General features: G+C 37.1%; 1 protein-coding gene and 2 long non-coding RNA genes across 3 annotated transcripts; 1 reads left to right on the plus strand and 2 right to left on the minus strand.

Moving 5' to 3' along the window:
* Window positions 1-6,558: 6,558 nt before the first annotated feature.
* LOC107566148 (uncharacterized) lies at window positions 6,559-9,968 on the minus strand. The gene is made up of 3 exons (XR_001606471.1): window positions 9,958-9,968; window positions 9,649-9,651; window positions 6,559-6,762 (listed from the first exon to the last, which is right to left on the minus strand). It is a non-coding gene; the product is annotated as an uncharacterized lncRNA (long non-coding RNA).
* On the plus strand, window positions 6,841-24,615 carry LOC107566149 (uncharacterized). The gene is made up of 3 exons (XR_001606472.1): window positions 6,841-6,927; window positions 9,522-9,626; window positions 23,572-24,615. It is a non-coding gene; the product is annotated as an uncharacterized lncRNA (long non-coding RNA).
* LOC107566147 (biogenesis of lysosome-related organelles complex 1 subunit 2-like) lies at window positions 20,627-22,108 on the minus strand. The gene is made up of 5 exons (XM_016251521.1): window positions 21,855-22,108; window positions 21,412-21,528; window positions 21,198-21,317; window positions 20,863-20,967; window positions 20,627-20,670 (listed from the first exon to the last, which is right to left on the minus strand). The coding sequence occupies exons 1-5, from the start codon at window positions 22,006-22,008 to the stop codon at window positions 20,642-20,644; spliced, it is 525 nt and encodes a 174-aa protein (XP_016107007.1). The 5' UTR covers window positions 22,009-22,108; the 3' UTR covers window positions 20,627-20,641.
* Window positions 24,616-26,408: the final 1,793 nt, after the last annotated feature.

Here is a 26,408-nt window from a genome sequence, read left to right on the forward strand (position 1 = left end):
GGGGGGGGGGGGGGGGGGGGGGGGGTGGGGGGGGGGGGGGGGGGGGGGCATGGAGGATCTGGTGCTGCTGGTGACTCTGTGACAATTGTAGTATTGGTGGAGTTGGAAAATGACTTCATTTAGGGATCATTTACTTACATTCAAGTTGTTCCAAAACTTAAGAACTACGAGTTTCTTTCTTCTGTTGAACATAAAAGAAGATATTTTGAAGAATATTGGTAGCCAAAAAGTTGATGGTCCCAATTGACTTGAAAGTATCAACTATTTAGTTACACACATTCTTCAAAATATCTTCTTTTGTGTTCAGCAGAATAAAGAGGTTCATACAGGTTTGGAACAACTTGAGAGTGAGTAAATGATGAGAGAATTTTCATGTTTGGGTGAATTATCCCTGTAAGGTGGATTCAAACTTGGGTTGCTGGCAGAAAAGTGCAACTGTATATTGTGTCATGTACTAGACCAGACCAGACCAGACCCCCATCTAGCTTAATTTTCATTTTAAAACAAGAGCCCACAGCAATCAAGGGACCCGTAATGCCTACCATCCTTCACTTCAGTTTTAACAAACCCTTTCCTGTCTCATCTCTCACTGTTCTCTGTTTGCTTTGTCTCAGTCTATTAATGTTTTTTCTATTATCTGGTCTCCCTAGATGCTTTTAAGCTAAGGTGAAACATATATTTTGTTTGGTTTATCTGAGAGCATCTAACTCCATCTTCCTTTTCACTTCCTATAACAGTACATGAGGGATTAAAAAAGAAAAGAAAACTACAATATTATCAGATTGGCAGTGTGCACAGACACTAACACAAACACAGCCTTATCCAGGACAGTGTGTTCTGTTGTTCCACTGTGTAAAGAGATGGGATTCAGTCTTTCATCTAGCACTAGAATCACAAACTGTTTGATCCAGCAGTAAAATAACATTGTCTTAAAACAACATTCACTAACAAGCCGCTTCGGATAATTGAATCAAAGAACAGTCAAACAAAAATCCGTAATATGGTCTGCATCAACATCAGATATTAGTAAAGATGGGAATCCTCAGGAATCATTCTTGTTTTGATTCCGCTTCCAGTAAACGATTCTTTTATTCTTTTGGGAGACTCGACATACAGTTGAATAATAGGTTGATGTTAGCATGTTGATAAGATAACTACACCAAACTCCATTAATAAGCATAGAACAACTTTCATGCCTACGAAAGCCTTGAAGGAATAGTTCACCCAAAAATGAAAATTTGTTGAAAATGTACTGACCCTCGTGCCATCCAAGATGTAGATGAGTTTGTTTCATCAACAAAACAGATTGGAAAAAATGTAGCATTACATCACTTGCTCACCAATGGATCCTCTGCAGTGAATGGGTGCCGTCAGAATGAGAGTCCAAACAGCTGATAAAAACATCACGATAATCCACAAGTAATCCACACGACTCCAGTCCATCAGTTAATGTATTGTGAAGCAAAAACCTGCATGTTTGTAATAAACAAATCCATCAAGACATTTTTAACATCATATTTTTTCAAATACGAGTCCTCTATCCATAATACTGCTTTCTCCAGTGAAAAAGCTGTTACGTCTGAATCAGGAGAGAAATATGCACAGATCAAGCACTGTTTATAAGTGAAAATATACCAAAACAGTTCTAAAAAATATGTCTGTGGATATTAATGTGGACAACAGGGGATGCACTTTTTCACTGGGGGAAGCGTTATTATGGATTGTTTACTCGTACTTTATTGAGATGTTTTTATCATCTGTTTGGACTCCCATTCTGACGGCACCCATTCACTGCAGAGGATCCATTGGTGAGCAAGTGATGTAATGCTCAATTTCCCCAAATCTGTTCTGATGAAGAAACAAACTCATCTACATCTTGGATGGCGTGAGGGTGAGTCAAATGGATTTGGCATTCACACTGGTTGTGTGCTAGAGAGATATTAAAGCGGTTACATTATAATTTGTCCATAGAAGGAAGCATTGGAGCATCGGCCTATCTGATAAGCCAATAAATCACTACCATCTGGTTCCATAACGGCAGCAGGATGTGGAATTTGTGTAAAGTTCAGAGTTGCAGTATCACCATCTGTAAGAAGAATAAATAAATGTAACCATAAAAGAGCTTGTTTATTGTAATCTCTAGCTAAGCAATCTTCCAGTGAACTTCTTGTGTATTGTATAACAGAGCTGGACACTCTTGTGAGAGCAGCTCTGAGGATTTGGGGTTTGTTCAGGTTTCACAGAATAGAAGAAAATGCCAAGAAGCCTGGAGCTAGATGCAAAAAAAAAACAGATGTATGGCTATAATCACATATAATTCAAAAGAAACAGACATTCATATTGGGAACACAAATACAATGTAGGTGGTTGTGGTTAATGGCTGTGATACCGTTACACATTAACTGATTTTTTTGGCTTTTTTATGGAGAACTTTTTTCATGTTCAAATAAATTTTCACCATCTGTGTTGGTCTGGATCTGGATTCTTGTACGTCCAATTTTGGTTAATAAAAAGCTATAAAATAGTTCATAAAATCCTAATATAAATGGATCAAGAAAACTACAAATTTAACTTGGCTGCACACTATGAAATCAATGCAGCAATACAAAATATGCAGGAATTGACCAAGCAGAATGTGTCTCATTACCTGTATCAACATTTTTTTTAAAGAAATGACTACTTTTATTAAGCAAAAATGCATTAAATTGACCAAAAGTGACAGTTAAGAAGACTTTTACATTGTTCCCAAAGATTTCTATTTTAAATAAATGCTACTATTTTGAAACCGCACTGGACTGCTGTGTTTGCATGGGAAAGCGCAGCTGTGTAGGCAATACTAGTTCAGCTGGACCTCTCTGTGCCGTTTTGGGTTGTTTGTGTGTGTGTGTATTTCCTCAGGTGTTTTCCTGCTTTGATGCTTGATGGAAAACTCTTTATAACATCAATAATCTCACTGAGCACCGATTCAGCCTCCTCGTTCTGTCGAACAAGACTGTGAATCCACAAAAATGTAATTTTCCTGCAACTGTTTCATGACAATTGCAGTTTCCACCAAGGTTCTGTTCCTGCACATGACAAAGTGCGCAGTCGACAAGGTTAAGGAGAAGAAACAAAATCTCTCAAGTGAGCACGGCCAACAATTTGTGAGTAATGGGGGAACCACATGTATGAAATTTTGATTTAAGTGGTAATACATGAGAAAACTAAAGCTTCATCTTTTCCTGCGAGTTCTGTGTAACTCTACCTCTTCATGGCTACTTTCAGGCAAGAGGGGAGGAGATGTCAGGGGTGTGATGAGGTCAATCCCCTGGTGCCTGATAGTGAAACTTAAAAATCATGGAGAAAATATGGACTCATGGCACATGCTATATTTCCTGTACAGAGCCTGGACTGTGGAGGTACAACTCGGTGATAAATATGACAAATTAAGTCTTGCTTATTTTTCCTTATATCTTAATCCATTTTGTAAGATGTTTTATTACACTTTAGAATTTATTAGATGTCGTAAGAAGTCAAAAAGGGCAAATATTAATTTGCAACATGTAAAACTTTTTTTTGTTTAATATAAATATATGCCATTTAGAGGGCATCTGTACCATAGTTATAGTATGAATTAGAAAGCATTATTACATAACTTCAGTGCTTAAATGTGTTAAACTAGTAAAAAAAAAACCGTTTTTGGAAAGAGATAGTGTTTATTTTACATGTCCATAAATGTCAAGCTGTATATATTGTGATTCTTTGCAGACAGTTGATATCTCAATAACAACAATAATTATTACCTTTTTCCTTTTTCATCTCATATTGCAAGCCAGCCATACAATAGTCAACTTTTGTAAATTGGTGTAAAGACTTACCAGTGTTGACTTCACAGTTTTTTACCAACTCTTGATTGTAAGGTGAAATATTCTGTTTAGTTTTCCAAAAGGTATGGGAGATGTTAGTTTTTGTTTTTTAGAGAATTATCAGTTTGATATGCAAGTGGTAAGCAATGCCTTTAACAATTAAGAACAAATATATTTAATTCTACATGTATAATTCATATATTAATCTGCACATTATTGGTTTAAACCTAGCATTTCAAATGCTTAAATGCCTTACGTTTATTTAAGGGGAGTCAAGAATCTCTGAAAATGGAATTGAATAAAATATCTTACATTTCTGTCTTTAAGTTGTAGTAAAAGATGGACATTTATGCTAAATGAATAAGTGTATGATTGGAGTGTATGAATAGATGACAAAATGTTCTTAAATGTTTTTCTCATGAAGTAATCCCATGACCTTTTGTCTTTTCCTCGAAGGAAAGGGTATTACAATGTAATAGCACATTTATGGGCCATTCTACATAATTGGTCCAAAGTCAAAAATTGTATAATGTATGTATGCAGATTGTATAATGTCCAAGGTACACATTTCTAGTAATTATGCAGTTAATTCTCATATTGTGTTTTCAGAAAGTTTTGGAATATGTGTCCTCACCCCAAATTTGTCACTACCGAAACGCATTAATAATAATTTAATTAGAAGGGTTATATTGACCTATCAAGATTTTGCTTACATCTACATTGTAAATATATATTTTGCTATTTTATGAATTTTATTTCAGAGGTAAATCAATAACAATTAAATTTTTTAAACAATATTTCAAGTGTAATTTATGAGATTTTTTTGTATTTCGAATCCAACGTTTCTTTGTAAAAGGAAAAATGTTGATCATACTGATTTCAAGGTTAATGATGCATTAGTTTGAATATACATTGAACCAAAAACTATCACATCACCATTGATAAATCAGTATACTTTATTTTTGACAAAACATCCCATGTTTCGGTAGTGACAGTAATGCTTTGGTAGCGACCACATCACATTACAGAATTTTAACTTGCATACTAAAACACTACTAAAATTAAAATACTACAAAAAACTGCATAACTGTACTAAAATTTTGCTCATTTCCCCCATTATAATAATGTTGTAATTCACAGAATACCCCCTGATGACATCTGTCTTATTTATTTATTTATTTATCATAGCTCTTCCTCTGAAGGCCAGGTGCTCTTTAGTCTGATTTTAAATGGTTTTAGAGGGGGGAAAATGTGGCACAGAAGTGCTGCTGAAGTGGTATTTAGGTATCTTTACACGGTCTGTTTAATGCTGCTTGGAGGTGGCATGAATGCATTTACATAGCAAATACAACTGTATGATGAGTCAGAGCAGCTATAATTTAGTTGGCCTTTTATGCAGCATTTTGGCTTTACACTTAATTTTGAGCAGGCAAAGAGCAGCCTTGGCTGTGTATAGATAACTAAATACTTAACTCCTACAAAGTAAGGTATTTGTGTTTAGTACAACAGCACTGTACTAAAAGAGTTTTTACCCCAATGGGCCTCATTTCCTTCGTCTTCATGCCCTATGATTACAATGACGATTGAGGGACTATTGTAATCCAGCACACATTGCAGTTTAATGATTGTCTGCGGAGCCGATACTGTGGGTTGGAGGGGTACAGAATAATGCCAATATGTTACAGTGTAGGCCTTGCTCTCCTTTTACATAGAAAACTGCTATTTAGGTCAAGAAAGTTGTGTGCAGGAGCCCCTTTTCTTGGAAGAGTAAAGCCTAAGCACGGCGCAACAGAATGCCATCCTTTGGGATTTTGGGAAGCAGCACAGCATAACCATGTCTGGGAATGCTGTAAAAGTACCATAGTTGGGTCTCATATATGGAAATGTTGTGATTTTGAAAGTCCTTGAAAGTCATTTTGGAATATATATATTTATATATATATATATAAAGAAAGAAAAAAAAATAATTAAGGCATTGCATTGAATCAATCAAATGAAGATAATGTCAGCCATACAATAGATTATTTTTATTTTTCCATTCATCAAATCCTTAAAAAAAGTATCATAGCTTCCACAAAAATATCAAGCAGCACAGTTTGCAATTGTGATCATAATAAGAAATGTTTCGTAAGCACTAAATCAGCATATTATGATTTCTGAATGATCATGTGACACTGAAAATTGGAGTAATGGCTACTGAAAATCCAGCTTTACCATCACATGAATAAATTACATTTTAAAATATATTCAAATACAAAGCTGTTTAATTTATAAGAAAATGTAACAATATTACAGTTTTTGCTGTATTTTTGATTGAGTAAATGCTGGAAAAGTAAATATAACAGTAAAGTTATCTGTAGGGAAAAATCCTGGATAAATATTCATTCAGAATTTTTCCGTTCCATAGAGAAAGAAGAGGTTAAGAGTAAAAATGACTGAACTGTTCCTCTACCAAAGAAAGTCCTGCCATGGCAAGTCAAATCATGTTAGTTAGATTTTGTTTGAAGGTCATTTATATTTGCGTTTGTGTCAGTATGTGTTTATGCTTATGTGCAGGAGTATCTCCTTATGTGTTTGTTGTATTCCCAGCATTCCCCCTCACAACTCGCTGAGAAACTGACTTTATTCATTCTTAGAGTTCATGATGCAGATTTGCCCTCTTTCACGGAGTCACCAGCAACGCTAGATCCTTCAGCTCCACTCATTCACAATCACCAGAGTTCTGATTCTCCTCACCTGTCTACACTAATCAACCACAGTATAAAGCCACCTTCCCATCACTACCTGTGTCTGGTCTTCTTGTTACTTCTTGCATCAGCTTACCTGATCTGCTTTATGATCCCTTCATCTTCAGTCATCTGCTCAGTATTCTGGATTCCCCACGAACCGGCAAATCAAGGACAGTGTTACTGCTCTGCTAAGACTCAGCTAGAGTAACAGAACTATTATCACTTACCTGTGATCATCGCTTTCTCCTCTAAAGCCTCTATGTTGTGGATATTTACCTGTGTTGTCTCCTTCTGTGTGCTGACCCTCCTCCTGTTTGCCCTCCTTAATGTTACTGGAGCCTTTTCCAATATCGGTATGTATTTGGCACAGAAAATCTCAAGTCTTTGATTCTTCTGCCATTACATTACTTACACACATGCTTTAGTGCAGTGTTAATTTCGTTGATTAATAATTTTCATCATAATCCTTGTCAATGACTTTTTTCACTGACGACAACGAGACGATAAACTAAAACTCTTTTTGAATGACAAAAACTATGACGAATATTTATTGACATTTTCGTCAACGAATAAAAACGAGATGAAAATGTTTGGGAGGGACGATTTGGGAAGCGATTTCATTCAGAACGAATCTGCTGCGTGGTTCGGAGGTTAGATGCATACATATGAACCGGCGGGACATTAGCTAACATACACTTGCTGCACGTCTCATAAAACATTAAAAAATGTCAATATGTGGGAGTAAGAGAAGAGCAGACATATGGATAAATCTGACGACGCAAGAGAGAACTCAATTTGGTCTGGTTTTCTGAGCGCAGACACTGAAGCATACACGCACAGAAAGCGCGTCTCACAGCGCGCGAGTACTCTTTTGCGAACGGAGAATTACACACAAAATTATGCTGAATTGTCCGTTTTGACAAGTATTCATGTAAACACAGTTGATTACGTCTTAAGTGAATGTAAACAGTAGGGAGAACGTGCATCAGTTCATTGCAGCTGTGCATTCGGTTTTAAAGGGATAGCAGCCTAATTTAGTTGCTATTGTCCGAGTCATTGATGTTAATCAAGCAACAAAAGAGAGACAGAAAATCACGCACTGCTCTTGACTGAAAAACTTTAGTAGTCCTAAAGATTCATCTAAATTTATTTATAGAAATAAATGTCTGCTTGAAATAATGAAGAATATGTTAAACAAGTTGCTATAAACAATGCATAATTGGCCTATATAACCATTGGTATTTCATAAAAAAAAGACCATGTTCTTGTTCTTTATGAGAAGTGGTTTTATTTAATTTTAACAAAGGCATGTTGTGTCACCGCAGTTAAATCGGTGTCTATCATGATAAAACCTTAAAGGGGTCCTATTATGCTTTTTCACTTTTTCAACTTTAGTTAGTCTGAAATGTTGCTGTTTGAGCATAAAAAAAGGTGCAAAGTTACAAAGCTCAAAGTCCAATTCAAAAGGAGATATTTTATTTAAAGGGGTCATATGATACTTTTTTAAAGATCATTATTTGGTGTAACAGAATATGTTGACATGCTTTAAAGTAAAAAAAACACATTATTTTTCAAATACTGTACATTATTGTAGGTCCCTCTATGCCCCGCCTCTCTCAAACGCTTCGTTTTCTACAAAGTCCCTCCTTCTGACAAGCGGAGTCTGCTCTGATTGGCCAGCTGACCCAGTGCATTGTGATTGGCCGAATGCCCTTAAAATGATTGGTAAATGTTAACGCCCCTTACCATAATCGCGAGCTTCATCTTTCAAAATAAATGTAAAGACAGAGCCCGAAAGGGGAACAGAGTCGCGTGACGGACACAGTGATGAAGCTGGTATGTGTTTGCAGTACACAAGCCACGGTTAAGACAGCTGACTCCACTGTGATGTGATGTGATGTGTCTCTCTCTCTCTCTCTCTCTCACACACACACACGATGCACAAAACTCCGCGTTTGAACAGTCAATAGCAAATACTTAAACTAATAACAAAACAGCAGCTGATTCAGAAGCGCCAGATTGTCATAGCAAAGTCAGAATGACCTCCTCTCCTAGGTTCACGAAACGGTCGTCCATAAAATGCATTGCTGTTCTGTTGTAAGTAATCTTAAAGATTCCTAAATGCATCTACTTTCGGAAGGCCAAATAAAGTGCTTTTGCTTTCGCCTAGAAACACACAGCGTCTCCCTGACATGCTGCTTCAACACTAACTGCGGTTACTGAAACCACGCCTTCTTTCTTTGCGTGCACATTTGGGTGCATTATGCAAATATTTCCACATAGTGAGGTAGATATGTGGGGGCGTGTTAGAACGAGCCGTTTTAGGGGGGCGTGGCAGAGTCTTAACTTTGATATTCTTTATCTCTTTGGTTTTGAGACTTTAGTTTTTCCAACTTCAGGGATCGTATCTATGCACAATCAGCTTGTAACACTTCAAAGAGAAAGGAAAACTTGAAATCGCATCATATGACCCCTTTAACAGAAATCACTTTTCAAAAACTACAATGAACGAATCGTTTGGACTAAAACGCATATTTTCCAGGATTTGTGAGATCACAAATATTGACGAATGGGACGAGACCTGGTTGAGCTGCACTAGAGAAGGCAACGAGTGTTAAAATCAAGGCTTTGTAAAAGCGCATAATAGGACCCCTTTAATATCAAACCTATATGAGTTTGGACATTTTTAGAGAAATGCTTAATAAATGCACTGTAACTAAACCCATTAGATTTTAGCCGACTAAATTTACTGTAGATTTAGTTGACAAACTAAAAACAATTCAGATGACTAAAATATGATTAAAACTAAATGGCATTTTAGTCAAAAGACTAGGACTAAAACTAAATCAAAATGTGCTGTCAAAATTAACACTGCTTTAGTGAACACAGACTGCACCAGCGTGTGGATTGGCTGTGATGAGTGACATATTATTGTCTTTGATCTCAGGACTCTCATCACTTAATTAAGCCAAGAGCGAGTGAGAAAGAGAGATGGGAGGAGGAGATGTGAAGAGAGAGAGACAGCCTCTATTTACATCTGGCTGAACATCAGGTTAGATCACCTCCATATGTACACCCTACTTTGCTTAAAACCGGTTGATCTTCTGAACATCTTTCAAGGATTGAATTTAAGTATACAAATATATTTAATATTAGAAATTTAAAAAAAAATTATGTTTCTAAAGCAGCGTGTATGTAAACTTTACGTTTTGCATGCTGTTGATGCATCCTTGTTCAGCATACATACAGTGGGTACGGAAAGTATTAAGACCCCCTTAAATTTTTCACTCTTTGTTATATTGCAGCCAAGGACTCCAAGATGGTGAGAATTCTAAGCGGTATGTGTGGAGAAAACCAGGCACTGCTCATCACCTGTCCAATACAGTCCCAACAGTGAAGCATGGTGGTGGCAGCATCATGCTGTGGGGGTGTTTTTCAGCTGCAGGGACAGGACGACTGGTTGCAATCGAGGGAAAGATGAATGCGGCCAAGTACAGGGATATCCTGGATGAAAACCTTCTCCAGAGTGCTCAGGACCTCAGACTGGGCCGAAGGTTTACCTTCCAACAAGACAATGACCCTAAGCACACAGCTAAAATAACGAAGGAGTGGCTTCACAACAACTCTGTTCTGTTCTTGAGCATCTCTGGAGCGACCTAAAAATGACTGTCCACCAACATTTACCATCCAACCTGACAGAACTGGAGAGGATCTGCAAGGAGGAATGGCAGAGGATCCCCAAATCCAGGTGTGAAAAACTTGTTGCATCTTTCCCAAAAAGACTCATGGCTGTATTAGATCAAAAGGGTGCTTCTACTAAATACTGAGCAAAGGGTCTGAATACTTAGGACCATGTGATATTTCAGTTTTTCTTTTTTAATAAATCTGCAGAAATGTCAACAATTCTGTGTTTTTCTGTCAATATGGGGTGCTGTGTGTACATTAATGAGGAAAAAAATTAACTTAAATGATTTTAGCAAATGGCTGCAATATAACAAAGAGTGAAAAATTTAAGGGGGTCTGAATACTTTCCGTACCCACTGTATATCCAGATGTACTTGTGGAGATGTGTTGCTGCATGTGGTTGTTGTTGCGAGGTCTGGGACACAGGCTTCTGGCGCCGCATGTACTTCATTAAACTTTGTTGCATCATTTTATCATAGACGTCTCTGCAATCATGCAAAGCACACACGTTATATGGGGCACTGCATGATTAATACTAGGGCAAGTTGTGTGTGTGTTTATGTGTGGCACTTCGCTCCTTACTGTTTCACGTTACCTAAATCAGCAAATAAAACCTGGTCTTGACAGAGGCACACAAATCAACAACATGAACATGTAAGATAAAGTCATCCAATCCAGTTCTGGTGAGCGGCCCCTTCTAACACTGAGTTTTCCTGGGAGACCTTCATTCAGCCAGACACAATGGAACTGAGCCATGCGCTGGCACTGAGGCAGAAACCAGATACTCATCAAACCTCCCGAGCACCTCTCACTTTCTCCCCACTCTCAGCTACATGCCTATAGTTACATAGTGTATACTTTTTTTTTTTTGAACACATTTAAGATTAATAAAAAATGGGGGAAATCGTATGAACATTATCAAATTATGTATAATTATTTGAATTTAAATTATTATTTTTTTAAATTTAAATTAGAAGTGTTTTTGTGAATATGAGCACATTATAATTTGCAATTCATCTAGGCCCTTGTTGTCACAAAGGGAAAAAATGGTCTGAACATCAAGTTATATACTTAATTATGAATTTATCGATAGAAAAGGTGTCATAAATTACAAAAAAAATAACTTGTAAATATTTATTTAATTAGTTATTTAGTTACTACATTTTTATATTTGCGAGCACATTAGAGGCAGAATTAATCAAGGCCCTTGTTGTCACATGGGGGGGGGATTTAAATATCATCAGATTATGTATTTATCTGTAATATGTGGAGCTTGGGCCAAGACAGATAAGGTTCACATCAGGTTGCCTTCAGTGGACTTTTGAACATAAATATTAATTTAAATAATTTATTTTCAATTTTAATATAGAACATGTATATTGATTTAAATTATAAATGTTTTATGAATGTGAGCACATTCGAGACCGAATTCATTCCCCCTTGTCTTCAAAAGTGGGGAAAAAATGGTCTGAACATTGTCTTATCTTATATTTATGTATTTATCTGTAGAAATAGTTTCATAAATTGAATTTTTTTTTATTTAAACCATTTATTTTAACATTTTTACTGTATAAAAAAAACATATATTTCACAATTCATAAGTTGTTCATTGAAATGTATTCATTTACTAAAAAAAATATATATATATATATATAGTACCAGATTGCATTTTTATTCTTCTATTTTTCCTGCATTTATACTGCCTGTGACGACAGCAACTCTGAGTGTTTTGACACGTCAATGTCACCATGATTAAAAGCAGCAAAATCAGTGTTGGCTGTGGTAAATCTGGACCCAGAAATCAAGATTAAATCTAAATATTTGGAAGCTCAATTGTTAGTCTTTCTGAAGTAGCTCATGACGAGAATTCTGGGAAATTTCAGTGTGCAGTATCTCACCAACTCTGACCTAAAGTTTATTGTAGAGGATCACGTTGTTGTGTATTATTACGTGTATCATATATGATTACACCCCATGCCCTGCGTTATATCAACATTAGTTTGCTTGACTTGCCAAGGTTTGCAGCAACAGTTTTCCTGCATTTATACTGCCTGTGACGACAGCAACTCTGAGTGTTTTGACACGTCAATGTCACCATGATTAAAAGCAGCAAAATCAGTGTTGGCTGTGGTAAATCTGGACCCAGAAATCAAGATTAAATCTAAATATTTGGAAGCTCAATTGTTAGTCTTTCTGAAGTAGCTCATGACGAGAATTCTGGGAAATTTCAGTGTGCAGTATCTCACCAACTCTGACCTAAAGTTTATTGTAGAGGATCACGTTGTTGTGTATTATTACGTGTATCATATATGATTACACCCCATGCCCTGCGTTATATCAACATTAGTTTGCTTGACTTGCCAAGGTTTGCAGCAACAGGTTCTGGGTAAACCATCTGTTGCCTGGTTAGAGAAATGACTACCAGATGTCTTCACTGCAAAGATAAAGAACCTGCATGACAGTCAAATCAGAGAGACGCTCAGGGCATTTCCAAGTATTCTCCTCTCATTTGGGCTCATATGCATAAGTAAACAACCTGGGCGGTTTGTTAATGTGGGAACAGAGCAGCTGCATTAATGGGTCATTGAACACCCATGGCTTCGTCTCTGAGGACCTGATTTACACCTCATGCAAAGAGCTGTGAATGGAGAGAAGGAATGAAATGTGCCCTGAGAGGGCAGCTTGCGTCTTCCCTCTGAGACACGTTTGCCGTGGTGTCCATTGTGTCAGGAGATTTACAGGCAGCTCAAAACCACATAAAACACGAGCTCTGAATCTCTGACGATCAATGGAATGAACAACCGAAGCAGGCCAACCAGCTGCTCAGTGGCGGTATCTGTAGTGATGGCCATTATCAGCAATGCATTGATTACCAAATTTACTTTTGCTAACATCATTTTGGCTGTTTGTATCATTCTACTTAACTGTGTTGGTTAGTTCCATGTGATGGACTTTTTCTGCAGGCATTATTATGATTAATTCAGTAACCAAATAAATAAGTCTTCAATGATTAACTGAAGATACACACACACACATTCAATTCAATTAATTCATGAGTGATCAATTGAATCATTCATCGATTCATTTGGGAATTAAACAATTTAATATCTCTTCATGAGTTGTTGAATGTTCATTCAGCCGATTCATTCATAACGCTGATTCATTTAGGAACAAAACAAGTCACTGTCTTTTTGAGTGAGTCATTGAATCATTAATTCAACTGATTTGTTCAAAACACTAATACATTCATCAACATAACAAATGACTTTATGAGTCAATGAATAATCCATTCACCCATTTTTTCTTTTCAAAAGGACTAATTAATTCAGGAATGAGACAAGTGACTTTGATGATCAAATTTACTTTTGCTAACATCATTTTGGCTGTTTGTATCATTCTACTTAACTGTGTTGGTTAGTTCCATGTGATGGAGATTTGACTTTTTCTGCAGGCATTATTATGATTAATTCAGTAACCAAATAAATAAGTCTTCAATGATTAACTGAAGATACACATATATACACACACACACACATTCAATTCAATTAATTCATGAGTGATCAATTGAATCATTCATCGATTCATTTGGGAATTAAACTATTTAATATCTCTTCATGAGTTGTTGAATGTTCATTCAGCCGATTCATTCATAACGCTGATTCATTTAGGAACAAAACAAGTCACTGTCTTTTTGAGTGAGTCATTGAATCATTAATTCAACTGATTTGTTCAAAACACTAATACATTCATCAACATAACAAATGACTTTATGAGTCAATGAATAATCCATTCACCCATTTTTTCTTTTCAAAAGGACTAATTAATTCAGGAATGAGACAAGTGACTTTGATGAGACAAGTGAGTCCTTTCATGAATCATTTACTCAACCCATTCGTTCAAAATTTGATTTGAGGAATGTAACAAATGACTGTGTTTATTAGTAATTAACTGAATCATTTACTAAACCGATTTGTTCAAAAGTACTGATTTATTCAGGAATAAAACAAGTGACTGTCATTATGAGTGATTAATTGAATCATTTACGCAACCGATTTGTTTAAAGACACTGATTTATTCATGAATTACATAAGTGACAGACATCAGAAGAGAGTGATTGAATCATTATTTTAACCTTTTTTTTTAAAACAACAACAACAAAAAAACAACATCAATGATTTACTAAGAAACTAAATAAGTGGCTAAGTGAATAAATGAATTAATTTATTTTAAAACACTGATGTGTCCTCACTGTCAGGTAGCATTTTTGTTTTGTTTTTTCCTCGTTGTTTCTTGTTGCAAAATTAAATATTGCAATATTCAATAAACTAAAATCATTTATGCCATAGACATTGCTAACGATGAAATATCTCCAATCTGCAAACAGATTGTTCTGCATAGTATTGAGTAAGAGTATGTGCTACACAGTATAAGACCTGACACTAGTTTGGGCATTCCAAAGTATTTAGGCCAACCAAAAGCAATGTAATCATTGCCCTCTGTGTGAATGATTGTGTGTGTTGAATGTGCGTTTGTCTCCTTCGGTCACTATCATCCAGGAACGGGCCTGTCTGCATGTTCTGTTACTCTGCGGCTAAAAAAGCATGCTTATCTATTTATCACTTATATGAGTGATAGGAAACCTTGAGTAATTCATATCATGCACAAGAGACAGATGGACAGGGAGATTGAATGAGATTTTTTTTTTTTATTACAAATAAAAAAAAAGCTAATAAGGCAAAAGCATAAGATCCCAGTTATTCACAGCAGCTGTTTTTGATTACTCTGGCCTGGTGGGAGGGATGCAATATGAAGCCCTTGCTGATGGGGTTTACTGCAGCAGAGCGTGGAGACCGTAGCCCCAACACTGTACGTCAAATCGGACGAGGGTAGTTTTGTTTGCGTGCTTGTGTGTGACAAGGGAAGGCAGGGGTAGTGACCGGGCTGCTGGAGAACTGCAGTCTGCTTCTTATTAGTGTGAAGAGCATTTGGGTTCTGGTCTAAAGTATCCCAATATCCTCTCCTATAATCCACTCTCTGCTGCCGAAGGGATCCAGCTGTTATTACAAATTAAAAAAAAGCTAATAAGGCAAAAGCATAAGATCCCAGTTAATCACAGCAGCTGTTTTTGATTACTCTGGCCTGGTGGGAGGGATGCAATATGAAGCCCTTGCTGATGGGGTTTACTGCAGCAGAGCGTGGAGACCGTAGCCCCAACACTGTACGTCAAATCGGACGAGGGTAGTTTTGTTTGCGTGCTTGTGTGTGACAAGGGAAGGCAGGGGTAGTGACCGGGCTGCTGGAGAACTGCAGTCTGCTTCTTATTAGTGTGAAGAGCATTTGGGTTCTGGTCTAAAGTATCCCAATATCCTCTCCTATAATCCACTCTCTGCTGCCGAAGGGATCCAGCTGTGGGTCAGTGCTAAGGGAAAGATATTCTGAGGCCTTCAAAATCAAAAGCGGCATTTAGAGCAAGGAGCTACAATGGCATTTCAGTGCTTCATCTTGTATTATGAATAGGCCTGTATGTTTTAAATACAATTGGATGTTTTACGGAGTACTTTACTGAGTAATAACTACATGCACTTAATGCATATTAATTGGTGTTTGCACTATTACCGAAAATTCGGCCTGTAGCTCATTTATGCAAAGGACAAAAGTGATATTATGTCTCTCAGTGATCAAATTACAATTTTCACCTGGCAAATAATAAAAGGGGTGAAAAAAACCCATAGGCTTCCGATCATTCGTAAAACTTCATGAAGACAAACGGCTGCTGTTATTCTGTCAAAGCATCCAAGAATCATTAATATGATCCTCAGTTTGGAGGAGTTTGTCTAAATAAAGTATCACAAATAACCATGGCTCTGAAGCAGATATCAGCACCTGAGGATGTTTGTGAGTGGATTAAGCTACCAAAACAAAACATTCCAGTCGATCCATCAAATTCTCACTCACTGCAATTCAGAGAAAGATATGAAAGAGATCCGTCCAGTAACTCAACTCTTAAACATTTCACGCTCTGCCTCGCTCACTCACTCACTCGCAAACACAATTCCTCACGGGCTCCCGGGGGAAGGACTTAGATTTCTGTATGTTTATTTACTTCAGCACAAGCAGTCTCCTGTGGTCTCGTAGGGTTCAGCATTCCCAGAGGAAAACCAGGAATTTCTTTCACCATAAATTCAAACACCCCACCACACAATTCCAAGGAGCTCTTTATCACTTCTTCTTATCAAAGAAAGTCTATCTTGGATCTTAATTTCTGTACTTTGTTAAAGGCTGTGTGCTCTAGTTTATAGTGTGGCCTATTTTAATTTACTTCTGTCTTTACTTAGAATTGCATTTCTTTTCCCAGGTGTTTTGAGGGGTTTTATTTGTGTTTGTGTCCTGTTCTTAATAGAAGAGATTGCTCAACTTGCTTTGGAAGCTCTTGTGAAAAAGTAAACTTTAGCATACTTTTTTAAAAAGTAGCCTACTTTTTACGGAAATAATGGGCTATGCTTTAAAAAACTAAAATACTGAGCAAGTGTCATTTAGTATATCTTTGCGACTTTTGAGCCCCCTACATTTAAGTTAGTGGAATTTACTGTAGTAATTACAGTAAAAAACTGTACACGTGCATTTCTTGCTGCCGTAAAGCAATCTGCCCTTTTTGCGGAATTTTGTACCCATCAGCAAACTTGATACGGACGTTTTGAAAACAGAAAGAAAAAACCCCCCCCCAAAGATATTCACCTTATTTTAAGTAAGAGTACCATCAGAATGATTTTAAGGCTGATATTTCAAGGTTAAAAAAAAACATTCATGTGCTAGAAGTGCAAACTAATTACATGTTATTTACAATTAGGCTAAATGAAAATGTTTAAATTTATAATAAATGCAATTAGTTGAACATTTTGGCCCACTTAAGTGGGACGTAAGTACATTTTTACATGTAATTTCATAAATACGTCTGTTGTCTTTGAAATCTGGTTAAAGTTAGCATTTATGTAAATTAAACTTCTGTTGAAATTGAAAATGTCATGTATTTACATTTCTAAGTACACATTTGTAATGATGAAGTTGCAATTTAGTACATTTAAAATATATACTAACTTAAATGTAATATCAAATAACACTACAATTATAATTATAATCAAGTACTTTACATGCCTTTTAAGTACTTTAAAAAAGGGAACTTAAGTGTTTTAAACACTTGAAAGTCATGAAAGTATACTCTCTGTAAGCACAATTATTTCATTTATATTATATTATCCGCAAGTAGTTCTTTTGAAAAATATTCTTTTAAGATGTGCACATACAATAAAATGAAGCGCACTTCTTTTTCACAAGGCAGACCCGACAGAAACCATTGAGTGGTCTTTGGCGGTTTGGTTGTCTTTCATGTAATAAACTTCCCCCGTTTTCCCAACCGTGGTCAGTTTTTGGAACAAATATGAGACAAACATTATTTTGTGCATTATTAAATATAAGACAAACACATTATTTGTACAGAGGTAAACTAATAAAAATGGCTGCCTAATGTCCATTGAGTGGTCTTTGGCGGTTTGGTTGTCTTTCATGTAATAAACTTCCCCCGTTTTCCTAACCGTGGTCAGTTTTTGGAACAAATATGAGACAAACATTATTTTGTGCATTATTAAATATAAGACATTTTAAAAAGCAGTATCACATTCGGAATTGCGATGTTCGTCTAATCTGTCAGCACTGCTCGTGTGATAAATATCTTTAACATAAAAAAAATTCATAGTTTTTGGAGCTGTGTCACTGAAAGGTTCTGCCTGTCATAATATATCATATGTTAACCCATGTGTATAAAACATAGTTTTTAACATATTACTCAATGTGCTGCTCCTGAATAATGCCAGAAACCCAGAGTTGACAGTAATTCAAAGTACGTAGGTTAGCAGACTTAAAAGCCCGGGGGCTTTACATTAACTAGAACATTAGCGCCATTCAACAATAATTACCCACTCGAACAGGGGCTCATAATTAGCCTTGTCAAAAACTGTGATTAAGCACTATATCCACATGCATGGCTGTATCCATGACCTACGCTGCTCTGGCCGGTATTTGCCCGACAATGTTAAAACTATTCAGGAGGGTGTAGCACCCAGTTTGGACAACAAACAGAGAAACTTGTGACAAACAGAATATGACTGGTAATCCTAGATACTGTATATGCCAGAAATTTGTAAAAGACACGCTCTGTGTTTGAAACTAACTTGTTTTACACAAACACTGAAGAAACAGAGACCTCGGGAGTGAGGAACTAACCAATGAGCATCTCTCGTCACTGAAGCCCACTAACAGCATAAATCCGGCAGCAAACCCCGTGGACCGGGGGAAGAATTGATTAATGAGTGATTGTGCTCAGTTACTTTTCCTTTGCTTTTAAGTGACCGTTACAAGCAGCATTCCAGGATGTAATTACTGTAAACACAACATACGCACAGCATAGCATTAGACGTCAGTCTGTGAGGCAATTACTTGCACAAATATTTCCACACACCCCTCTGACACCTATATACACATTTCCAGTAAACTGATCTCTGAGGACTAGATGGGTAACTTGAGAAGTGATTCGGTTACACATTGGAGTGTTATATTAAATCTCACAAAAATGAGCTCACTACCGTCTAAGAATTCTTACTAGAGGAAGCAGAGTATCTATTTTGGTCTCATAGCGCCATCTAATGTCCTAATTAACTAATTAATTCAGGGGTATTTCATTTTTCAAGAGGTCCAGTCTTACATAATATGAGTATTGCTATAACTGTCTACAGATCTACATACAAAGAAACAAATGATTTCATTGAATTAGTAGGCCAAAAACTAGAAATATCATAAGCTGGTTCTGCATGGTCAATTTATTTAAAATTATAAAAAATAAAATACAGGAAGTGCTTTGATTTGTAAATCATAAATTATTTGATTTCAGTTGAACTGCAAAAATAAAACGGTAATAAAAGTAGATGCACAGCAAAAATAGGAAGGGGTGTGTGTGTGCCATCTGAAGTGGGTGCCTACAGAGCAGACGGCTCTATTGATTGTGATGGGAAATGAACTAGTTTTGTTACATCATGATTCTCTCTTCATAGAGTGCAGCAGAGACGTCATATTTTTGTCTGCCAAAACCCAGAAACGCATTGCATTTTAGCACTTCCGGTTCCATCATGCTGAAGTCATTGGGATTTTTTCCACCGGATGTTTAGTTAAATGCTTGAAATAAGATCTGTGGTGAACTAAAGCTCAAAAAATGTCATGTTTTATTCTACAACATAAAATACACCAGTAATAACCACTTGTGATTTTTTTTGTCCCGAAAAGGCAGTTTGTAACATTAAACATCATCATATCGAAGAGGTAAACTTATCTACATACCGTATTGACCCGAATATAAGAATGTTTTTTTTTCTTGGAAATGCATCTGGAAAAAAAGGTCGTCTTATATTCAGGGTCTAGACTTTGACATGTCAATAATACACCCACAACAATAGGTGGCGCCAAATATGCATAAAACGAGTGTGCCATGAAATACGTAATGTAATGCGTGTTGTAAAGATCGTGAGTAAAAACAAGAATAAGAAAACCTTACAGCTGCATGAGTCGTGACTGTCACGTTAGCCTGATGGGACCAAACTCCCTTTGTGCTTTTAAAATGTAAGACAGTATGGCGGGCCTTCCGGTCCAAAAATAAGACATAACTTGTTGCGGGAAGTCACTATACTATTGCCAGGAGCTACTGAGTTTGCCACGACTCACCTTCCTCACACGGCGGGCGACTCACTCCCCGGCGGGCGACTCACTCTCCTCACGTTCCTTTTCAAATACTGTGATGATGCAATAACTAACTACATCTAGTAAAGTTTATAATTTTTGTGTTGGGTATATCAAAAAGTGTATATTTTTTAAATGTGATTGTAGGTACATTTTACCAGTTTTTACCGTACTCTCAAAACAAAAATTTAAATAGGAAAAATATGCAATATGAAAATAATTGAAGACAACATGTGTTTTACTGAGAAAAAACAAGATTTGGTTTTTAAAAAGCCTTTTTCCCAAAAGGTACATCTGGAAAAAGGGGGGGGTCGTCTTATATTCGGGCCAATACGGTACTAGTCCACTTGTATAGCCTTACTGAGTTTATAGTCGTGCTCTTGCAAACTATTCCAATAATAGCCTATGTTTAGACTTGTACTTCCGTTGAGTGTATTTAGGCTTTAAAATTGGTCAAAGTTTATGATGAACAAAATGTGCAAGAATCATAAACTTTTGTTGGACACACAGCTTATTTTCAGCAATAATCCAAACATCAATGGAAAAATCGTTCTGGGTGTTTGTCAAAGGAATCAGGAGGATGGATGCTAACTTTGGGTTGGCCTACACAAATACGTCATCACTGCAGCACCCTATTGTCATGACAAGCAACTTGCCTTCAGTTTTCTGTACAGTATGTTTAGGGTAGGTTCAATCAAAATAATTCATAGTCCAGACAAACCTAATGGTGTCCTTAATCATTTTTAATCAAATATATAAAAGCAAATAATAAAACAGTAAAAAAAAAAGCTCCCAGCATTTTTCACAGAGTTCTTTGTACTCACCCAGTTTCTTTGAATATGTGTCTAGTTTATAAGCAGCCTGTTCCAGAGCCGTAACCTGCTCTTCGATCTGGTTAATCTGATCCAGGTAAGGCTGCAAACTGGCATCTAAAGCCAAAAATTAAGACATCATTTAAGACAATCAATATATGGCTTGCATACTCACTTATCAGCAAATCACAAAAATAAACACTTGCAATGATGACAGTGATGTTAATAAACACAAGTGTACTTCGAACATTGTGATAAGACAATCTGGTTGAAAAAAAAAAAAAAGCTTAATGTCATATTAACAACATACATTGGTTGATTTTATAGATTGCCGCCACATTTCTCACATTTCTGATTGAGATCTTGTAGATTGCGGCTGATGTTGACGGATATGTCCTTCATCTCCATGTACTTCAGACTGGTGAGTTTGTCCATGTTCTCTAGGAGTTTGTAGTCCTCGCAGGTTGCTGAGCAAACGAAACAGAAATGACTCACAAAGTTCTATATAAATAGCAAAAGAGAGAAATATATTCATAGTTGTTCTTCTATTATTATCATTACCGGTGAGCTCTCCCTGTAAGAAAACTGACATTTTGTCAAACATGTCTCTGCAGAGCTCATTGATATCAGGTTGAGCGGGTTCAGTGGCCTCCTCTGCAGTCTCCACACCTCCGTTATCTGTTACAGACAGCAGACACTTTTAGTGTCCCAAAAAACAAGTGAGCTGCCTACCTAGGCGGAATTTTTAAGCACTAAATGTATTTGATGCCCAAAGTGCACTCTAGGTAGACAGTTTACTGGGTTTTGAGACACAGACACAGTCTAGTAACAAATGTACACAAAACGCATCATTCTCAAGCCAAGCACCCCAAAACATTAGCTTTAAAAATAAGCGACAAACACAACCTGGCCAATAGCTGCACTGGAAACATGAGAGAATCACTACTACAGATGAAGCTGCAGTGACTTGCACACAGGCTGATTTATTTACAAAAGCAGCTTACTGTTATTACTGGGTCTTTTGGCTTTTGGGTTGTCTGTCGCGTCGTTTGTGGCCTCGTCTCTCCTGTGCTCGGCTGTGAGCTTGAGGTCGGTCGGGGGAGCGGGTGCTTTGCAGATGCTGTCCATCGCTGCGGCCTCCTCCCCCGTAGCTGCCATTTTCAGCTCACATGATCACATGACCAGAACCAGTTTCACGTGACTCCTCGTTTCTGTCTTTTTTTCTTATGCAGTGAAATGAAACCGAATAGTTTTTTTTTTTTTTTTTATCTGGTGAAACGAAGCTGATATAAGACGATTTATTTATGAAGCGTCACGAGAATATGTGAAAACAATGACAAAGTAGTCAGATTTGTTACTCTTACTTCTATGTAATATTCTTTTTGACATGCATATCAGATACAGTTCCTTAATACAGAATGTGAAACCTAAAGGTGTATCATTAAGGGTTATAATTAATAAAGTATATGTCAAAAACACATGTTTCATATACAGATAATGAGATATGGGTGGGGCTGCGGGACAACTCTGGCAATTTAAAAAGAGTGAAGCGAAGAACAATGCGCTTCTATGAAATGTGTTTCCGGCCGAGTGCATTTCAAAATAATGATTCATTCTAAATTGGATTAGTACTCTTCTTCTTCGCTCGAGTTTTTTTTTTTTGTGGCGGATTGGCAAACCAACGTTAAAGGTGCATGTCCGCCACCTACTGGTCTGGAGTATGAAACGTACATAGTTCAGCTATGAATTATTCAACTATTATAGATTGAAAAAAAATAATAATAATAATGATAAAATAAAATAAACCAAAAATGTTTGCGTAAATAAATACAAAATTCCAAACTTCAAACTCTTTCCATTAATTTGGTCTGGAGGATGAAACGTACATAGTTCAGCTATGAATTATTCAACTATTATAGATTGAAAAAAAAAAGAATAATAATGATCAAATAAAATAAACCAAAAATGTTTGCGTAAATAAATACAAAATTCCAAACTTCAAACTCTTTCCATTAATCTTGTCTTTTTTAAGAAAAATATGTTTTGATTATATATAAAATATTGAGATTTATATATAATATAAACTATATATATATATATATGTGTGTGTGTGTGTGTGTGTGTGTGTGTGTGTGTGTATATTTATATATACATAATAGATATACACATATATGTGTGTGTGTGTGTGTGTGTGTGTGTGTGTGTATATTTATATATACATAATAGATATACACATATATTATGTAAACTTTTAGCAATTTTATTTTGGATGTGACAGCACTTTATATATATATATATATAGCCTAGAATAATTAATTTCAGATTACATTAAATTCACTAAAATTCAAACCCACTCACGTGATGCGTAATAAACTAATAAACTTAATAAACAACTGATCAATAAATAATTCTTTAAAATAATTGCGTATTATATAGTACACTTTGAGTCATATTTTACTAATTTTCACACACATATTAATGATCAGGGATATATTTTCATTCACACTTCATGATGTTGAATGAATGTAGGCTATTTACTTCTTTTTTGTATTTGTATTATTCATTGACTTGTGTTGCTACGCATGTTTCTTTTTAAAAGTCATTTTTTATATACATGCATTTTTCTTACAATATTATTCACATGTATTATTATTATTATTATTATTATGAATGCGTTTTCTACCTTTATTTTGAAAAGTATTTCCGTCTCCACCCACCTAGCGAGCCATCGGCGTCGCCAGCTTCACAGGCCTGGCGTGGCCCTCTCTCAGCCCCGCTGCCCTCTGCCTGTGACGGGAATCCATCGTGACAGGATACCAGCAGCACCACCGACTGTAAACATGGCGGCGTGCACAGCCGGATGCCTGTGCTGTGTGCCCTCTTACTGAAGCCCCGATCATCGACACACTTCCATGATGGAGACAGAGGAGGAGCAGCATATGACCACGCTGCTATGCATGGGCTTCCCAGACCCGGTGGCCATCCGGAAAGCCCTGCGCCTGGCCAAAAACGACATCAACGAGGCTGTCGCGCTGCTCACCAACGAAAGCCCGGGACTCGGATACGGCTACGAGCCGATGGAAAGCGGCCCTTCCCCGGGCTCCGGCCTCAGCGGAGACGGCGAGAACAGCGGGCGCACGGGCACCGGAGGGTTTGATCCTCCGCCTGCGTATCACGATGTCGTGGAAAGTGAGGTATGCTTATGAAACGCATGCATTTGTAATCATTCGCACGGTTGCTTGAGGCGGAACCACCGGGGCTGTCAAAAACCGGAGGGAATGGCGCGCGTACGCCTTTATCGCCTCTGCATAAGCATGTATTACCTGTTGTGCATGTGCATGCAACACCTGACAGGGATGTCAAGATATGTTCTCTTAACGTTGCATTCTTTATGCATGCATTAGCAGGTCACGAATAAATTCAGCAGAGGCATTCATTCACATGGCAGCAGAAGTTGTAGGATCTTGGGGGATGGGTGTCGTAGATTGCATTTAAACGCGTGACTTTGTCAGAGTTTACTTTGTTTTTGTTTGCGCGTTGAAAGAAGCGTTCAGCCAATGGAGTGTTTTTCCTCCTGATCAATTATTAAACTAATGTCTGTCTTTGCTGGTGAGAAATAGGAGGAAACGTGTGGCTGATGATTTACATGGCAGGTTGTTGGACCATCAAGTGTCATTAGATTCCAGCATGGCATCTGTTATGTTACCTCTGCAATGAAGCCAATATTCGCCAGTGTTACTGGGTTGAATTAAACCGACTGATGAGAAGCTGAATATGAATTCACTTTTGTGTGCTTGGAGTTTTCATTCCCACAGTTCTTGAATTAGGATTTGTCAGGATTTGGATGCGAGGTTTCTGCGGGTCTTAAGTCATCCTTCCACAAAGGTCTTGAATTGAAGCACGAAATCATAAAACGATGGCATTAAATGTTGCATGCTCTGCAACTAGCAAATTTCCTAATACAAATATCTAAATATCTTTAAATTAAGATGTTTTTAAGTCTTCTTTTCCGATAAATGTTACACGGGGTTCGTAGGATCTTGAAAAACCTGGAGAAGTCAAGGAATTTCAAAACGGCAATTTCCAGGCCTGGAAACGTTTTGGAAGAATGAATAAACCAAGAAAGTTTTGGGAAAAGTCATGGAGATTTATTTCACAAATCTCTGTGCAATAAAATATATTTTTATTCAGGTCCCGAATTTCGGTGTGCGATCGCGCATATATCGCCTAGTTTTACTCATTCCCGCAGGTTTCGAGTTTATAATGCGGGGAAATTCCCGCTAACATTTATTTAATATAAACATAAAACCATGTCTGTATTTGTGATCAGAGAAACGACAAACAACAAGTGCTACTCTACACTGCTCAAAACTCGCGTTTGAATCATCAGTGGCAAATAATTTAAATATAAAAAAACATACTTACAGGCTGTGAGTCAGAAGCGCCAGACTGTCCTTGCAAAGTTGGAACTGCCCCACTTTATAGAAACAGCCTTTGTGCCACAGACGCACTGTAGGCTACTCTGCAGGATCAGGAAACAGTCCTCCATAAAATGTGCTGCACACACATCTGAATATTTGGGTTGAACTGTTCTGGAACAGTGTTATAAATACAACTTAACCACTGATTTCTAATTGTGTCCTCTTTTGGAAGACCAAACAAAGTAGTTTCGCTTGCGGCAACCACATGTGACGACCCCGGGCTGGACTCCGCTTCGTCCACGGTGAAAGCCGATCCGGCGATCCACAGCGTGAAGTTGATGTATTCCCTCAGCAACCAGCACGGATCAGCTCTAGGCATGACGAAGCTTTACATGGCAGGTTGTTGGACCATCAAGTGTCATTAGATTCCAGCATGGCATCTGTTATGTTACCTCTGCAATGAAGCCAATATTCGCCAGTGTTACTGGGTTGAATTAAACCGACTGATGAGAAGCTGAATATGAATTCACTTTTGTGTGCTTGGAGTTTTCATTCCCACAGTTCTTGAATTAGGATTTGTCAGGATTTGGATGCGAGGTTTCTGCGGGTCTTAAGTCATCCTTCCACAAAGGTCTTGAATTGAAGCACGAAATCATAAAACGATGGCATTAAATGTTGCATGCTCTGCAACTAGCAAATTTCCTAATACAAATATCTAAATATCTTTCAATTAAGATGTTTTTAAGTCTTCTTTTCCGATAAATGTTACACGGGGTTCGTAGGATCTTGAAAAACCTGGAGAAGTCATGGAATTTCAAAACGGCAATTTCCAGGCCTGGAAACGTTTTGGAAGAATGAATAAACCAAGAAAGTTTTGGGAAAAGTCATGGAGATTTATTTCACAAATCTCTGTGCAATAAAATATATTTTTATTCAGGTCCCGAATTTCGGTGTGCGATCGCGCATATATCGCCTAGTTTTACTCATTCCCGCAGGTTTCGAGTTTATAATGCGGGGAAATTCCCGCTAACATTTATTTAATATAAACATAAAACCATGTCTGTATTTGTGATCAGAGAAACGACAAACAACAAGCGCTACTCTACACTGCTCAAAACTCGCGTTTGAATCATCAGT

This window comes from Sinocyclocheilus grahami, unplaced genomic scaffold (genome assembly GCF_001515645.1).
Source record: "Sinocyclocheilus grahami isolate Dianchi unplaced genomic scaffold, SAMN03320097.WGS_v1.1 scaffold1051.1, whole genome shotgun sequence".
NCBI lineage: Eukaryota > Metazoa > Chordata > Actinopteri > Cypriniformes > Cyprinidae > Sinocyclocheilus > Sinocyclocheilus grahami.

What these genes read in the sequence shown, in the direction of transcription:
- LOC107566147 (XM_016251521.1), bottom strand. Translation starts at nt 22,008, where the DNA reads ATGGCAGCTACGGGGGAGGAGGCCGCAGCGATGGACAGCATCTGCAAA. An exon ending in CTTACAGGGAGAGCTCACCG is followed by an intron (nt 21,318 to 21,411) that starts GTAATGATAATA and finishes TCGTTTGCTCAG; the next exon opens with CAACCTGCGAGGACTACAAA. An exon ending in ACAAGATCTCAATCAGAAAT is followed by an intron (nt 20,968 to 21,197) that starts GTGAGAAATGTG and finishes TTTTGGCTTTAG; the next exon opens with ATGCCAGTTTGCAGCCTTAC.